This window comes from Salmo salar, chromosome 26 (genome assembly GCF_965601325.2).
Source record: "Salmo salar chromosome 26, fSalSal1, whole genome shotgun sequence".
Classification (NCBI taxonomy): Eukaryota; Metazoa; Chordata; class Actinopteri; order Salmoniformes; family Salmonidae; genus Salmo; species Salmo salar.
In genome coordinates this window covers 3,226,709-3,245,430 of record NC_138316.1, presented here as the reverse complement: position 1 = coordinate 3,245,430, position 18,722 = coordinate 3,226,709, and the positions used below count along the sequence as shown (strand labels likewise).

The window sequence follows — 18,722 nt, the reverse complement described above, 5'->3', positions numbered from 1 at the left end:
TTTGTTTATCCCATGTGTAACTTTGTGTTGTTGTTTTTGTTGCACTGCTTTGCTTTATCTTGGCCAGGTCACAGTTGTAAATGAGAACTTGTTCTCAACAGGCCCACCTGGTTAAATAAAGGTGAAGAAAAAAAGAAAAAGAAAATATATATACAGTGGGGCAAAAAAGTATTTAGTCAGCCACGAATTGTGCAAGTTCTCCCACTTAAAAAGATGAGAGAGGCCTGTAATTTTCATCATAGGTACACTTCAACTATGACAGACAAAATGAGAAAAAAAAAATCCAGAAAATTACATTGTAGGATTTTTTATGAATTTATTTGCAAATTATGGTGGAAAATAAGTATTTGGTGAATAACAAAAGTTTATCTCAATACTTTGTTATATACCCTTTGTTGGCAATGACACAGGTCAAACGTTTTCTGTAAGTCTTCACAAGGTTTTCACACACTGTTGCTGGTATTTTGGCCCATTCCTCCATGCAGATCTCCTCTAGAGCAGTGATGTTTTGGGGCTGTCGCTGGGCAACACGGACTTTCAACTCCCTCCAAAGATTTTCTATGGGGTTGAGATCTGGAGACTAGCTAGGCCACTCCAGGACCTTGAAATGCTTCTTACGAAGCCACTCCTTTGTTGCCCAGGCGGTGTGTTTGGGATCATTGTCATGCTGAAAGACCCAGCCACATTTCATCTTCAATGCCCTTGCTGATGGAAGGAGGTTTTCACTCAAAATCTCACGATACATGGCCCCATTCATTCTTTCCTTTACACGGATCAGTCGTCCTGGTCCCTTTGCAGAAAAACAGCCCCAAAGCATGATGTTTCCACCCCCATGCTTCACAGTAGGTATGGTGTTCTTTGGATGCAACTCAGCATTCTTTGTCCTCCAAACACGACGAGTTGAGTTTTTACCAAAAAGTTCTATTTTGGTTTCATCTGACCTTATGACATTCTCCCAATCCTCTTCTGGATCATACAAATGCTCTCTAGCAAACTTCAGACGGGCCTGGACATGTACTGGCTTAAGCAGGGGGACACGTCTGGCACTGCAGGATTTGAGTCCCTGGTGGTGTAGTGTGTTACTGATGGTAGGCTTTGTTACTCTGGCCCCAGCTCTCTGCAGGTCATTCACTAGGTCCCCTCGTGTGGTTCTGGGATTTTTGCTCACCGTTCTTGTGATCATTTTGACCCCGGGGGGTGAGATCTTGCGTGGAGCCCCAGATCGAGGGAGATTATCAGTGGTCTTGTATGTCTTCCATTTCCTAATAATTGCTCCCACAGTTGATTTCTTCAAACCAAGCTGCTTACCTATTGCAGATTCAGTCTTCCCAGCCTGGTGCAGTTCTACAATTTTGTTTCTGGTGTCCTTTGACAGCTCTTTGGTCTTGGCCATAGTGGAGTTTGGAGTGTGACTGTTTGAGGTTGTGGACAGGTGTCTTTTATACTGATAACAAGTTCAAACAGGTGCCATTAATACAGGTAACGAGTGGAGGACAGAGGAGCCTCTTAAAGAAGAAGTTACAGGTCTGTGAGAGCCAGAAATCTTGCTTGTTTGTAGGTGACCAAATACTTATTTTCCACCATAATTTTAAAATAAATTCATAAAAAATCCTACAATGTGATTTTCTGGATTTTTTTTTCCTAATTTTGTCTGTCATAGTTGACGTGTACCTATGATGAAAATTACAGGCCTCTCTCATCTTTTTAAGTGGGAGAACTTGCACAATTGGTGGCTGACTAAATACTTTTTTGCCCCACTGTATATATATGCGACCAAGCTTTAACTTCCTGACTGATGTCTTGCTTCAATATATCCACATAATTTTCCTGTCTCATGATCCCATCTATTTTGTGAAGTGCACCAGTCCTTCCTGCAGCAAAGCACCCCCACAGCATGATGCTGCCACCCCGTTCTTCACGGTTGGGATGGTGTTCGTAGACAAAGCTTTGATTATGACCAAGTCTATAGTAGTTCTCTCTCTCTCTCTCTCTCTCTCTCTCTCTCTCTCTCTCTCTCTCTCTCTCTCTCTCTCTCTCTCTCTCTCTCTCTCTCTCTCTCTCTCTCTCTCTCTCTCTCTCACACATTCACAACGTAGCCTATCTGCATGAATTCGTTGTGTCAGAGCCTTTTCCTGTCCGTTTACTATTAGCTAGCAGTCTCAAGCCACAGAAGTAGCTAACGTTAACCAAAATGTTAGCTACAACTAGGTCTAACAGTCACAAGCGCATGCAGCAGCAGTCTCCCCCAGGTCCTAGTGCCCGCCCCGATAAGTTTAAGATGTGATGGAACAGTTGACAAAAAAAAAAAATATCACAGAGAAAATATATTGACTGATATATTGATTTATTTAGGGGGGGGCTAATGAACAGGCCTAGCAACATCCCTGTCTCACTTCAGAACAAATTTCCTTTAGATTTTTTGGGGGACTGTTGTAGTGAATCTGTTATTCATTGCTTTTGTATGGACTAATAGCAGTAAGGCCCACAATTGTTTTTCATCAAACAATTTTTGTGGATATTTTTTTATACTTCGAGCGGTCTTAAAATTCCAAATCAAAGAGCTAAATGATCCTTGGTATGACCTTCTTAAAACAGTTCCATATAGCTTAGTAGACAGGGTTTAGACTTTAGGGGGGTTTAATGTGTCATGCTGTGTTCTGTGATTTAAAGGTTAAGTTTGTACACTGCGCCTACTAAAGTTTCATTGCATTTTGTTACAATATGATTTGGCACAGTTTGTATATTTGCCCATTTTTAAGTGCCTGTTGGAATATATTTCACAAAACATTTCCAAATAAATGTTTTAATATATTTACCTACTATATATGTAAAAATATATTCTAAAATACATTCTTTCATGTATTTCAGAATGTATATTTAAAATCATTTTCTAATCCATTTAACTGATATTGTGATTTAAATTTTACACACATGCGTATATATAGATTTGACTGTAAATACAATACTTAATATTTGTTGGAATGTATTAAAATCTAGTAAATACATTTAAAAGAAATACATTATTTGGCCAATTAAAAAAATTTCACATGTATCCTGAAAAATGTATCGATTATTATTAATTTTTTTTTTCATATGGGATAGACCCCAGTGTCTGGTGATGACTGGATACCCCAATGCCCGGCCTGCTTTACTCCATCTGGTAAACGCATTCACTAAGAACGTAGGCCTTATGGTGTGTGGCCACGTCCGCACGGTACGTATCATTACAAGCCTAGCCGCTAAGCCTTATCAACTACAAAGCATCTCTGTACATACATACACAGTATACATCTTACATATAGTTTACAGCTTACTCATATTTTGATTGTTTTCATTGTCCTAAGGTGTCCCGTCGGCCAAACTTCAAGGAGATGTCTCTTGATCATGCCCGCTACCAGCGCTGGCTGCTGAAGAACCGCATCAAGGCCTTCTACACCCCTGTGTTTGCTGAAGACCTGAGACATGGAGCTCAGTACCTTTTACAGGTGATTGTTCTGCATTGCACTGCTATAATATGTGGTGTATCCTCAGTGTGGTGTCTGCCTAGCCTGGTACCAGATCTGTTTATGCTATCATGTTAAAACCTCTTGGGGCTAGGTGGGACGCTAGCGTGCCACCCGTGGTGCACTCCATCAACAGCAGGTGCATTTCAAGAGCGGCAAATTTGAATCCAAATAAATGTCAAAATTCAAATTTTTCAAAAATACAACTATGTTACACCATTTGAAAGATAAACATCTCCTTAATCTAACCACGTTTTACGATTTCAAAAAGGTTTTACGGCGAAAGCATAAATTTAGAGTATGTTAGGACAGTACATTTACAAGAGTTGTGTGTAATGTTTTGTCAAGTCAAAGACAGGGTCACCAAAACCATAAAACCAGCTAAAATGATACACTAACCTTTTACAATCTCCATCAGATGACACTCCTAGGACATTATGTTAGACAATGCATGCATTTTTAGTTCTATCAAGTTGATATTTATATCCAAAAACAGCGTTTTACTATGGCATTGATGTTGAGGAAATCGTTTCCCTCCAATAACCGGCAGTCAAGTCAGCGTCACAAATTAAATAATTAAAATTAGAAAACATTGGTAAAATATTATATTGTCATTTAAAGAATTATAGATTTACATCTTTTGAACGCAATCAACTTGCCAGATTTAAAAATAACCTTACTGGGAAATCACACTTTGCAATAATCTGAGCACTGTGCCCAGAAAAATACGCGTTGCGATACAGACTAGACGTCATGTTGGGGAGATCTAAAATCGAAAATACTATGTAAATAATCCATTACCTTTGATTCTCTTCATCAGATGTCACTTCCAGGTATCACAGGTCCATAACGAATGTAGTTTTGTTCAAAAAAGCTCATCATTTATGTCCAAAAATCTCCGTCTCGTTAGCACATGATGTAAGCCAGCCGGACTTCTCGTCATGAACGAGGGGAAAAAATATATTTCCGTTCGTTCAAACATGTCAAACGTTGTATAGCATAAATCATTAGGGCCTTTTTTAACCAGAACATGAATAATATTCAAGGTGGACGAATGCATAGTCTTTTATAACGTATTGGAACGAGGGTACCCAACATGAAGTAGCGCGCCAGGTGTCTAATGGGACATCACCGTTCCATGGCTCTTGTTCGGTCAGATCTCCCTCCAGAAGACTCAAAACACTTTGTAAAGGCTGGTGACATCTAGTGGAAGCAATAGGAAGTGCCAAAATATTCCTAAACCCCTGTGTTTTTCAATGGGATAGGTTTAAAGTCAATACAACACATCAGGTATCCACTTCCTGTCAGAAAATGTCTCAGGGTTTTGCCTGCCAAATGAGTTCTGTTATACTCACAGACACCATTCAAACAGTTTTGGAAACTTTAGAGTGTTTTCTATCCATATATAATAAGTATATGCATATTCTAGTTACTGGGTAGGATTAGTAACCAGATTAAATCGGGTACATTTTTTTTATCCAGACGTGCAAATGCTGCCCCCTAGACCCAACAGGTTAAGTCTTTTTCATGACCAGGAGTGGCATGATGGCACAAATGAACTGGTTCCCAGGCTCTTGTCTATCATGATCTTTGGCACATTGAAAATCACCATCTAACCTTGATACAGGAGATATTGGCTTTGAATATCGATAATAATCATTGAGTATTCCTGGCATTTTTATTTATTTATTTATTTATTTAACCAGGCAAGTCAGTTTAGAACAAATTCTTATTTACAATGACGGCCTAGGAACAGTGGCTTAATCTGCCTTGTTCAGGGGCAGAACAACAGATTTTTACCTTGTCAGCTCAGGGATTTGATCTTGCAACCTTTCAGTTACTGGCCCAATGCTCTAACCACTAGGCTACCTGCCGCATAAGGAGGTAGTTATGACCACACTTTGTGCACGTTGTTCAAGGGATTTTTATTGAAAGCGTCAGGTAATGGCCTTCCAATATTAATATGTTGATGGAAAATTAAGTAATTTTTTTCATCTTCAAGGCTACAGGTTTGGGGCGTTTGAAGCCCAACACACTTGTAATGGGCTTTAAGAACAACTGGAGTGATGGCGAGATGAAAGATGTGGAAATGTATATCAACATCATCCAGTAAGTGTATCTAGTTTGACTGACTACATGGTTTGCTCTAGGGTGAAGTTTCCCCTAGGTACAGATCTAGGATCAGCTTCCCCTTCCCAATCCTGACCTTAACCATTAGACGGGAAAATGCTAAACCCAAGATCAGCATATAGAGGCAATTTCAACCTACATCGCATGCTTTCCTGAGGAAATCATGATTGAAATCACTTTAGCCATCTATGGTTATACTATATTCCCTCTTCAGTGTTAGTAACACGTTGTGCGGTTGTGTTTCAGTGATGCCTTTGACTTGCAGCATGGTGTTGTCATCATCAGACTACAGGAGGGTCTTGATATCTCCCATATTCAAGACCCAGGTACAGTATTGTGTCATGCTGTGTTCTTCATTTGCCCAGGAACACTCATTCAACACACTCATTCCTCACAATCAAGTTTAACATTCCTTAGTAGTACAGACATAAAGTGGATAGCTTCAGATGGATTGAGCACACATCCCCTTTCTAGCTGTTCTATGGATTTTTTCACAGTAGTAAGGGTGCATCCGAAATGGCACCATATTCCCTGTAGTGCACTTATAAAGCGCTGAGATTTATTTCTGTTATTATTACTTCTTTTGACCAGAGGACTATTTAATGCACTATATAGGGAATATAGTTCCATTTCAGACGCAGCCTAAGGACTAGATAAAGTGCTCTGAGATTTGCCTGATTGCCCCTTCTCCAGATGAGCTCCTGTCATCCCATGAGAAGAAGGACGTGGGTATGAAGGATGTAGTGGTGTCTGTCAACATGGTTGGTAAAGACTCCGAGGACAGTAACTCCTTTCCTCCATCCCTGATCACCAGTGCTCAAAACAGCCCCCTCATTCTCAGAGGTAATCTTTAGACTAGAATGAGTATATAGGCACAGTGCTTCACAGGTAATGTTGTAAAACATAAATACTCAGATTAGGCCTATTCATGTCTTGAAGTCCACTTTTAGTCCAGTTGACTTATCCTGGGTTCAGGAAACCAGCTCCAAACAACCATAAACAGGCCTAACTCGCACTAAAGTAATTAATGTCTACTGTTTATGCTCTGTTGAAAAGCTACAATGTGTCTTAGTCAGTCCCTCCAGGATTTTCTAAATCAACAATTACCTGTATATTATGCAAGGGATTGCAAATTTGACCAATCACTGCACTATTTCCGCACAAAACAGTCAAATCATCACAATATTATGTCATAAAACTGACCCATCACTGCAGTACAAAAAGAGGGCTCGCAATTTCAACCAATCACCACATTATGTGGTTCAATCAGCGACACGTCAACAAACTTTTTCCCTTAACAGCACATTTTCCAAAGAAATTTGACAAATTCAGGCCATTTGGCAAAGAGCATCCCCCAAAAATGTTTTCGCAACCATGACTCGTTGAGCCATTATTAAAAAGAGCGGAAAGCAGCACAATCTGATGAATAAAGTATTTTGCAAAACTATTTTGAACTGGAATAAATCCTGCACTTACTAACAATGACCAACACAGTTCCAGTCAAAACAGAAGATTGTATGAAATTCTGCAGCCTACTATATCCAACCAAACTCCATTTGTTGCCACAACCACTATCATGTATCTTAGTGGTTTTCAAAAAAGAGTGGTACAAAACGTGAACCCCTGCGCACGCACATGGACATGTGTACACCAGAACACACGCGCACAATTGCTGCGCAAATGTATCCTGTCAGTACTGCCATACTGACAGCATTTTCAAAAACGCAAGATAGGCTACAGAAATATACTGTGTTTTAAGCTGAAAGGAGCTGAAAGTCATTCATGTTAGCAGCCAATGTCAACTAGGGATATATCACGTCACTTCTCTGGAGTCCAGAGCAAGCAAAATCATATGGCCTACTTGTAGCAGAGATTGCAGGATCAGATGGAAAGCATGTTCTGTCTGCACTGTGCCATCACTTTGGAGGGCAGCCTCCCTGCACAGCGAAAGAAAAGGGGGATACCTAGTTAGTTGTACAACTGAATGCATTCAACTGAAATGTGTCTTCCACATTTAACCCAACTCCTCTGAATCAAAGAGGGGCTGCCTTAATCGACATCCACGTCATCGGCGCACAGGGAGCGGTTGTTGGCCAACTGGGTATCCCTGTTCTTCCTCACAAATATTGTAATACATTTGCCAGAATATGTTACCAGAATATGTTACATCATCATCCCATAATATTGAAGGCAGTGCAATGTTACAGCTGCTTATCTTTAAAAATCCAAACTGTGCCTATCTGAAATATGAAAATGATCAATCGAATCAGCAGGTTAGCATATTGTTCTGGCAAAGATGAGTCAGTAGTAGATTGCTAAACTGTATTTTATTTGGATGATAAATGTAGGCCTACTCTGTTTTTGCCCAGGCAAAACTGGCTTGAGTAAATGAAACAAGTTATTTCTGGTCACTAATCTGAATATGCGCAGCGTGCCCGACTTTGCGTGCCAATGCTGAATCAAGATGTGCAACATTTTAGTTCTGAAGCATATAGGAGAATTTACCGATGACATGTAGGCAGTGGGTTCAGAGCAAGAACGACCAAAAATGTATACAAAAAAACTGGAAGGGCAAATGGGCATGTGCTCTGCACAGATAGAGCCCTCTGTGCATGTGCCTTGTTGCCATACAAAATGCCAGAATTGCCACAGCAAAATCGAACATTTTTGCCCTGCAAATATCACAGTAAAACTGTGAAATCATGGAGGCACTGCCTAGTATACAACTGTGCATGCCCAGCTAGTGAGACATATTTTCCTATGGGAAATTCTAACAGTCCACAGTCAATTACCATCTTTGATAATAACTGTGTGACTGCCTTTGATGTGGTTGCTCCACAGAGACGAAGAGAAGTGCAAAGCCACTGAGCCTCACAGACCAAAGGCTTCTGGAGGCCAGCCAGCAGTTCAAGAAGAAGCAGTGCAAAGGCACAGTGGATGTGTGGTGGCTGTTTGATGATGGAGGTACCGTATGGCAAGTCAATGCTGTGATTATATTATTAAGCACCAAATGAACGAAAACTGACTAAAATAGGCATTATATCCAATAGGAAAAGCAAATTTTCTGTTGCAAAACGTTTTGCTACAGTGAGCCCCAATGAATATGACCCAAGTGTCAACAATCAGATTGGACCCCAAAGAGTCGTCATTTCTTACCATCACCCCTTATTTATCTGTTCCAAATGTTACAGGCTTGGCTCTGTTGATTCCGTACTTGCTCACTGAAAAAAAGAAGTGGAAGGACTGCAAAATCCGTCTCTTTATTGGTGGGAAGATCAACAGGATTGACCATGATCGCAGGGCGTGAGTTATCGATCCTTCAGTCATGATGTGAGGTTGAGGAATCTATAATATAATATATGCCATTTAGCAGCTGCTTTTATTCAAAGCGACTTACAGTAATGCATGCATTCATTTTTTGTATGGGTGGCCCCAGCCGAAATCGAACCTCCGATCCTGGTATCGCAAGCGCCATGCTCTACCAACTGAGCCCCATAGTCTGAAAAATTGAGATTCTTTCTCCTGTTTTTTAATAGAATGGCTGCTCTACTCAGCAAGTTCAGGATAGATTTCTCTGCGATCTATGTGCTCGGGGACATCAACACCAAGCCAAAGAAACACAAGTAAGATGCCTGCTGTGTCAAGATCATATTCTATTTACATACTGTATAAATATATTTAAAAAAAATGTATTTTCAGATTTGATTGATCAGAGAGAGAGGGTAACAGTAGGGTAAGGTTGTATCATAGGGCAGTAGACCAGATTCAAACCTATGCCAACACTGTAGATATGTGGCTGGAGGATGCGGCATTACCACTAAACCAGCCAGGCCCCAAGATCATGTTCAACATGAAGTCATTTATAGGTCACTGAGAAGCCTCCGTCAAAGAAACTGTGCAATATGTGAAGTACAAAGAAACCCATTAGCCTAGGACTATAATAACAATGTAATCATAATTATAATGCAATAATAATGACGTTCATTCTGTGTACCGTTTACCTGTCTCTTGTAGTGTGCTTAGCTTTGAGGAGATGATCGAGCCATATAAGCTAAAGGAGGACGACATGGAGCAGGATGCTGCAGAAAGGTTGAAGGCTGAGGAGCCTTGGAGGATCTCAGACAACGAGCTGGAGCTCTACAGGGCCAAGGTCTGGATCTTTTTAAGTTAATTTCTGAATTTATTGAACATATATAGAGGGAGGATGACACTGGGGAAAGTTAGAGGTTGTGTCAAAGGGCAATAGGCCAGATTCTAAGCTATATTGACGTCGAAGACGTGTGTGGGAGGCTACGGCAATACCGCTAGACCAGCCCGGCCACAAAGGTCTGGATCTTACTGCCACGCAGTGGGGCAAATACAACCTGCGTCCACTGTCCTTTACTTATTACAGTGTACACCACAAGAATCTGAATAGAATTTTGAATGGAATACTTTTCTACACTTTGTAAATATTATTTGCTTTGATTTCTCATACAGGTTACACAAGTAAACACATAAGCCTTGTTTTAGTCGCATAGAGCATACAGTGCTACACAGTAAGAAAGTAAGAAAGCCTACAGGGTTTGACCATATGTCGTACTACAGTCCCTAAACATTGGCAGTATAGAAAGCTATTTGAGAGGGTGCCATTGCCTAGTGTCCTAGGAAGGAACAAGATATAATTTGAGAATCTAGTCTTTGATTCAACCTCAGCTAATATATATATATATATATATATATATATATATATATATATATATATAACTAATATAAGCTGAGTTGTTCTTATTTCTTTTTTCCCCAGACTAACCGACAGATCAGATTGAATGAATTGCTGAAAGAACACTCAAACTCAGCAAAACTCATCGTTATGTAAGTAGTTATATTACATTATGTCTAGAACACAAATATAAAGCGATAGTATTGAAATGGACTGTTGATCTATTTAATACTGTCTGTCTGTCCGTCCGTCCGTCCTTCTGACCGACTGACTCTCTCTCTGTCCAACAGGAGCATGCCATTGGCCCGGAAGGGAACGGTGTCCAGTGCCCTCTACATGTGCTGGTTGGAGACTCTGTCGAAAGACCTGCCTCCTATTCTCCTAGTACGAGGCAACCACCAGAGTGTCCTTACTTTTTACTCTTAAAATTCCTTGCGCTCTCCATTTAACTGACCAAAACTGTTATATTAGGAATTTATAGAATGGGGTGGGGAGGGGGGTTAAAAAGTGTGCTTAAAGTGCATGTTATGGATATTATGGAACTAATTGTGTACTAATTGCATTCGCTTTACATCAAGTATTAGTAGAAGTAGGCTAAAGTACCATAAATGGTCTGCCATAACAATTCACTAGTACAGTAGGCCTAATTGTAACGTCACATAACAATACTGCGGAGTGTCTAAATAAACACATTTTGCTAATCTATGTAGTTATACACTAGTCTGGGTACCAGTCTTTTTAGCTATCATTCCAGTCATTGCCACTCCTTTCCAGCTAAACACACCTGTACTGAGATTTGGCATATGAGACAGAGTACAAAGAGTGTAATGTTACCTAAACAGACTAGTACCCAGGCTAGTTACACATGTAGAATGCAGGTCACATCCTCTTGGAGCCTCAAGACTTGTGTTCAATGCTGTGGTGAACTAAATTATTCCATGATAAATTCACACACCAGTTAGCTGACTTGAATGCAGTCAGAAGTGTTTTTATTTATATATAATGCTTCTTTGAAATTACATTTAGTCAACTAATATGTAAGGGATGGGGGGATATAACAGGCCAATGAGAAATTGTTGTGGCTGTTTGTCTTTATGTATTATTTGACACCGGTTGGTTTTCATTGCCCCCTTGATGACGATAGCTAGATTGTTAGTATTATCTGAGATTTAAATATTTTCATTTTACATTGTGTTTCTTAAAAATGTTGAATATTTGTTTGGTCAATAATTAATCTTCCATTAGATTCTTTTGTATCTGAACAATGGTTGTTTTCTGTGTGTTGTCTTGTCTTTTTGATGACAGTCGTTACATTTTTTATTTAAAAGGTAAAACAATCTTTAAAAGCAAAGCCTCTATATTCTTAAATAACATTGTTATAGCCTATTTTGTACATTATGAAATTAACATCAACCACAAACAGTCAGTAGCCTATTGTGTGATTTGTAATCTGGTCAGGCCACAAAATAAATCATGCTCACTTGCAACACTAGGATTTGTGTAGTACGTCAGTCTGAAATGTATTTCGTTTCTGATGAATTTGTATCAATGAAGCATAACATTGAGTAGGCATACGCATCAAAAGCCTTGGAAAATAAGCGCACAAAGGCTTAGACTTTGGGCCAGTTGGATAGTGTTTGAGTGTAATAAGCATGTCTTGCCAGCGTCGCTGTTGCATTTGCTCCTGAATCGTTTATTCAACCATTTGGGCCAGTCTCAGGAGGACTACAGACCGCAGGCACGTACCAAGGTTAGTGGTTGAAAGTGCCTTATTCCGTTGGTTTTATCGAATGACACTCGATATAGGCTACATGTCGGGTGAAAGCTATGATTGTTTTGCGTGACAAGTTGCATTTGTTTATATATATTTCCTCTCGTATCGCCTATAGCTTAAACATGGAGTTGTGACATAACCGGAGTCCTGTAGCCAAAATAATAACATTTGTCAAAGGCATTATTATAGTTGTCGGACAGGCAGCAATACATTTTAATAATCTTTAAGTATCCATGTGTTTAAAAGCTTGCAACATATCTTTTGAAGGGGCTATGGCTACCAAATATAAACAAAGTTACATCATGTGAAAGGGCATTATTAAATTTGATTGACGTCGGATGGACCAATGAGAATGTGGAAAAACACCTACTGTAGTTGTTAGTCTGCACTTCGTTGTTTTATAGCCGAATTCTACACTTGCTACTCGGTCACTGTTGTGGGGTCATAGTCCTATTCACTACGAGAGTTTGCGTTTACACAACGTCGAGTTGTACAGCAGACTGTTCTTACTTTTCACAGAATTACACGCGGTGGCTAGCGGAACCATTGCGGAAAATCTAGCTACAATTCGACAATAAATATACTTTCTACTGAGCAATACATTACATGATGTAATACAAACATGAATTGTGTTATCAGATAGTTATTTTGCCCTCGTAGAACTTAGATTACAGCGGCTAGAGTTCCATGTATGGAGGTTGAGTACTGCTGTTTTCCCGTTCTACTTGATAATTAATGCACCCACCTGGTGTCCCAGCTCTACTAGTCCACGATGGGAGAATGGCATCATTTTTTTTCATATACTAACTGGCCACTAGACTACAGAAACTATAGCAATGGAATAGCAATAACTGACGTTAGCAATGGGAATATGGTATGAGACAGAGGGGGAAAAAAGAACAAGTCATTGGCTGCTTAGATTTCATTTTTACAAGTTTTTCCTTTAAAAACAACAAAGAACTTTCTCTCTCCTAATATAAAGTCAAACACTCTCCACCCCATTATCTGTTTTCTCTTCACCACTCCTCTCCTACCTTCCCCTAAATGTTTTCTCTTCTGAAAAGTAAAAAATTGTGCCTGCAGATGGATATGTTAGACCTATCCCTTATGAACTTGTGGAGATGTTTGGATAGGCTTAGGTAGTATGATAATGGCTGAAACAACCCTAACCCTTGTTTGATTGGTTAGTCTGTAGCAGTGGCGGTTCTAGACCATTTCAACTGGGGGGGCCAAGCTGGGGCCAGTTACGTTAGACGTTATTGTTGCCATATCGTTTTCTTCACTGCATTGTAGGCATTAGCAGGCAAAAGACCATGTTCATAATCATTCAACAATTTATTTGCATTTCTATTATAATTTTCATTTGCATTACATATTCAGTATCAGGTCACATCAACTGTATTCTCCGTTTGTGGTTTTTTGCAAAAAGATCAGCAAATTCATCTAGACTCAAGGCCTTTGCCCTCCTTGACTCAATACTTAATATACCTAAATTGCTTAATCTGTCATCTGACATTGTGGACCTGAGATACGTTTTCACCAGCTTTAGTGCAGAAAAACTCTGTTCACAAGAAGCAGTACTAACAGGGATTGAAACAGCTATCTTGCACAGTTTAAAGAGCTCAAAGAAAACTTCTTTATAAGGCTCAATGAATAATACCAGCTCTACTACACTGGAGAGTCTCTGCATGCCACTCTATTTTCCTTTGTAAAATTCTTCTGAACTGATGTAGTTCATGCCCCAAGTCCTCAATATTTGGTTCATACCATTCTAGCAAATGGAAACATGGACCTCTCATTGAGAAACACATCACTTGTAGGGTTTAGAGTTTGGATGCCATTCATTATGTCACAGTTTTTGCTAGGGAACCTTCTGTTAAGCTCATTGAGCATATGATCTAAAACAGGGTAGAAAAGGGTTGTACGAAAACGGCCTTTTTCTTGTTCTGAATCTGACCCACTGTAATGAGTACACAGTCTCCATTAAATTGAGAGCTTAGCTTTTTTGGTCATTTTGCAGTGCGGTGTATTGCAGTATCACATTGCTCAGCTGTGTTCAACACTTCATTCCATAGGTCATCAAAAAATGACTCATCCCTGTAGTCATTCAAAGTTTGAACTAAGACTTCACCTAAATCAACAGCCTTTGACAGGTCAAGTGATGAAGACTGTAGCATATCTGATAGAAATGTTGCTTCTCCAAACACTTTATGGAATTGTAACAAGGTACACAATGAATTGTAAATCTATCTGTGCAAGCAGACCTCGTGCCTCAACAGATCTGTCACCATTGTGTTCTTGGACTATGTCTTGCAGGACTCGCTTAATGGCAGGTAATCTATCCATAATAGTATGTAGAGCCATATATCGACATGCCCAGCGAGTGTCACTTAGTCTCTGAAGCTCTCTAGGTGCACCTGGGTACATCTCTTTTTGTATGCTAAGCCATTTCTGATGCACATATGACCCAGATGTGAAGATGTATTTCTAGTAAGGAGAAGAACTGTCCTACCTCAGGGACAGCTTTGACTGTATCCACTAAAACTAAGTTTAGACATTGTGCACTGCAGTGGATGTAAAAGGCATGCTTTGCTTGTTCTTTAATGCGTGCCTGGACGCCTGAATGCTTGCCACTCATAACGGAAGCACCGTCACATGCTTGGCCTACTAGGTTGTTTTTGTATTCAAGACCATGACTTTCTAATATGTGTATGATTTTGTCAGTAAGCCCTGCTGCATCTAGTCGATCAGCCGATTCAAAGTGGAGAAAGCTCTCATGGACAGCTCCTCTGAAATAGTACCCGAGTACTAGAGATATCTGCTCCTTTTTTTACATCTTTTGTTTCGTCTGCCATTATGCTAAAGACCTCACTGTCTTTCACTTCTTCTATAATTTTTGTTCGAACCATGTCTGCCAAACAACTCAGAACCTCATTCTGAATCCCTTTGCTTGTATATTTTGCATTATGAATGGAAGTCAACCTTTTTTTCACAGTTGTGTCATGCTTAGCTATTGTTTCTAGGATTGCCATGAAGTTCCCTTTATTATCTGACTCTGCAGACTCATCGTGTCCTCTTTGGGCAATGTTTTGTGTGGCTGTAAGTAGTAGTACTTCTATTGTTTTAATATAGTCCTGATTTTCTTGAACCTGTTTGTTGTGTTCCTTGTTTAGGGCATTTACCAGTGGTGCATTACTTTTTACAGCTTTCTGATAGTCTCTCCATGTAATCATTGCTTGTTTGTGCTGCTCAGACCTTGCATGAATTGCAAATCCCCCCTCTTTGTAAGTTGCCTTCTTCCAGTTGTTAAAACCCAATTGTGAATCAAATACAGTCTCAGACTTTGGGAGGGCTAAAATGCCTGCAGGCGTAACAAAACACAGAGTCAGATTTTTTTGAATATTCAAGCCAGGGGTGGATATGGTACCAGGCCGCCTTGAAGTTCCTCCTCCGGTCCCCCATCAGAGTTCTCGGGTATATGTTCATCATTGGCTGCACCGGTGGTTCCTCCCGGGATTTGCTGATATCTGCCAAAGAAAAAATATATAATTAAAAGTATCTATTTGGGTAATTTTAGATATACCATTGCCGTTAGGCATCTTCTGAAATCCATCTGATATCTATATCACAAGCCCAATAGCATGTTAAATAAGAATTCATTTCAATCACAAACCGACTCATTTCTATACACCATATAAACTGACTAATTGCACTGCTTTACAAGTAACCACAGATTTATTCAACATCACAAACCTGATGGTCCACTGCTTGTGGACGCACAAGGCTCCTCTTTTGGTGTCTCACTTTCAGCCTCTACCTCAGCCTCTCCATCTGTCTCACTTTCCTGCTCTACTATGCCTTCACTCTGTCTCTCCAATGGACAAGTCTTCCTGCCTTTTCTCTGCAGGCTCTCTGCTCTCTCTTGCTCTCTCTACACCTGAACCATCTGGCTCTGTCTCACTGTCTGCCTTGTCTTTTCTTTGGAAGAAGGACATGATGTCCTTCTTTCTCTTAATTTTGGTGAAAACTAAAGAGCAAAAGCAATGGGGACCACGCTTATTAATTCATTTACTTAAAATAACTGACTTGCTAGGTAACTACCCTTTATGTCTAACCGTTTTACGTTACAATGCGTTTACGGAGTGTGGTTTAAGTAAAAACACTCTGCACCATGAGTTTGTTGATCATATACTTTAACCTTTTTCATACTGCCACAAAGTAAAACGGCCAGGTTAAGATAAGCTGATCTAACGTTACACTTCTGTAATGCATTTAATACAAATACAACATATTAACAATTTTACTAATCTCTATATTTCCTTCTTTGTGCTTGAACTATAATATTAGTGCGGAATTTCTTACAACTTCTGAATAGAAAAAAACTTGCATGTGGTACTATACTTTTGTGTTCCGCCTAAAGCCGTCCCTCTAGAAAATGTGTGGGTTAAATTAGTGTTCCGCGTTGCCACTGTCTAATAACGGATGTAAAAAAGAACGATAGCAAAAATCAGTTATGTAAAAATTATTTCATACTCCACATATAGGGGGGCCACAAGGGGGTCCAAAATTGTTGTCACAGGGGCACTGCCCCCCCCCCCCCCAGAACCGCTAGTGGTCTGTAGTCCTAGATGTGCTTTATCAGCTGTATTTAGATGTGTGGGTGGGTGTGTTAACTCCCACTGATGTTTCTTTTTTCTTTTTTTAACATTTCTATGCTTTTTTTCCTGTTCTGTATGGGACAGACCACACCACAAATATAACAGAATTTTGACAAAGAGTTTTCTTTGTCAGAGGCCATATTGTAGAATGGAAATGTTTAATGTACCATAGATAATCATAGAAAACTATCTTTATTTTTATAGTATTCTGGAATGATTTCATTGTCTACAGTATGGTCTGGTTTCTCGGACTCAGATTACACCTTGTTCTTGACAAAAAAATCATGCTCAATATAAAATTGTTTATTTGTCCTGGACTAGGCTTAAGACAGAAGAGGGTGAGATGGAATATACAGTATTTAGCTTAGGTACAAGCATGCTAGGGGGTGTGGAGAGGGGCTAGGGGTAGGCATGCCCAAGGGTTCTCAGCCCCAGTCCAGGATCAGTAGCACGTCCAGGTAGGCTTGGGCCAGGCACATCCAGGAGTCATTAGATGTAGAAAGGGACAAAAGAATGGGGTTAGTGGGAACATGCTTAGGTACATCAGATAAGACACAGTACACCAGCTGAGGCAAGCTGATCAAGGCCCCTAGAAAAATATAAACTATTGCAGCATAAACACCGGAGACTGGGACAGGGGGACCGAGAGACAATGTGGCCCCTTCCAACGCCACCCTTGCTTGCAACAAGCCAGGGACTCATCCCCCGTAATAGTCAGTGGTATGGAATCCCAGTTGAGAGTGGGGAACTGACCAAGCAGAGACAGCAAGGATAGTTCATCAGTCCAGTACCTTGGGACCTGATGCCTCTCTGCTTGTCTCTCAGCATTAAGGAATTAGTGAACTAGCGCCCTGTCCAGGGGTATAGGCTACTTGTACATCAAGCTGCCTTACATGACAGAAACAGGAGATAGGCTTCCGCCCACCACATATGGGCCGTTCATGCTCAGACAAGGATTATTTTTCCAAGGCTTAGGTACGTAACATTACAAGACTGAAACATCCAATTCTCTCACATAAGAGGTCTGTAGAAATACCTGTATTCATCTGTTTTCTTAGATATTGGGGAAACAAGGAATCCTGCATCTTGTGGTTCTCTTCTGTTGTCCCTTTCTAACACATACCCTTCTCAACCTTTCACCTTCTCTCATCTCTCCCTTCCTGACAGACATCCCCTCCTCCCAATATCAGTCAATCATAATCAACTTCATTGTGATCGGGAGTCCCTTAGGGCGGCGCACAATTGGCCCAGCGTCTTCCGGGTTTGTCCGGGGTTGGCCATCCTTGTAAAATAAGAATTTGTTCTTAACTGACTTGCCTAGTTAAATAAAATAAAAATTGTTGTAAACCTTAGCTAACATACCATTTGTGTTTTCCTCTTCTTATCACCCGCATGTTTATCCTTGCCCTGGCAGCCAGCCTGGTGGCAGGCGTAGGTTCTCCTACCGACCACCTTGAAGGGGTTCCATCATAGGGAACATATTTGAGTTCCCAATGCAAGTTTTCACGATGCGAGATCTGAGAAGTTAAACAAATGACACAAGTTAGAATAGCAGTTAATCTTTATAGCTAGCTTGATGTATAATCTAAATCAATAACACACGTCTGTCTACTTAGCTAGCTAACGTTAGTCAATGGAGTTAGCTAGCTAGCTTACTAACGACCTGGATCAGGGGTGCCCAACTAGTCAATCACGATCTACTGGTCGATCGCGGAGTGCTTGCCAGTTGATCGTGAGATGATTAAGCATCTACTAAAATTCAGCCACACAAATCAATGCCTATAATCTCTTTCTGTTTTCATTTCGACAATCCTCCATTCACAGCAATGTCTGAAAAGTCATGTGATTTACATAAAATATGACCAGTCCCTGCCCACATATTGACGGTTAGGGCGGTCAAATTCTGCCCACCAACTCCAAGTCGAGGTAACGGTGGTGCCAGGCAGGTAGCTAGC

The 18,722-nt window shown here is 40.3% G+C and overlaps 2 protein-coding genes across 2 annotated transcripts in view; both read left to right on the top strand.

The window, feature by feature from the left end:
- Positions 1-11,827, top strand: part of slc12a2l (solute carrier family 12 member 2-like) — a 47,742-nt gene extending 35,915 nt beyond the window's left edge. Inside the window, exons 16-26 of the mRNA XM_014174894.3 lie at positions 3,103-3,214; positions 3,345-3,485; positions 5,506-5,612; positions 5,880-5,959; positions 6,327-6,476; positions 8,475-8,597; positions 8,825-8,936; positions 9,170-9,256; positions 9,648-9,783; positions 10,420-10,487; positions 10,626-11,827. Of these exons, the coding sequence (XP_014030369.1) occupies positions 3,103-3,214; positions 3,345-3,485; positions 5,506-5,612; positions 5,880-5,959; positions 6,327-6,476; positions 8,475-8,597; positions 8,825-8,936; positions 9,170-9,256; positions 9,648-9,783; positions 10,420-10,487; positions 10,626-10,761 (1,252 nt within the window). The 3' untranslated portion in view covers positions 10,762-11,827. The remainder of the gene's footprint in view (positions 1-3,102; positions 3,215-3,344; positions 3,486-5,505; positions 5,613-5,879; positions 5,960-6,326; positions 6,477-8,474; positions 8,598-8,824; positions 8,937-9,169; positions 9,257-9,647; positions 9,784-10,419; positions 10,488-10,625) is intronic.
- A 126-nt stretch (positions 11,828-11,953) lies between these two features.
- Positions 11,954-18,722, top strand: part of nudt12 (nudix (nucleoside diphosphate linked moiety X)-type motif 12) — a 20,457-nt gene continuing 13,688 nt past the window's right edge. The window contains exon 1 of the mRNA XM_014174893.3: positions 11,954-12,085. The gene's annotated coding sequence lies outside the window, so the exon portion shown is untranslated. The remainder of the gene's footprint in view (positions 12,086-18,722) is intronic.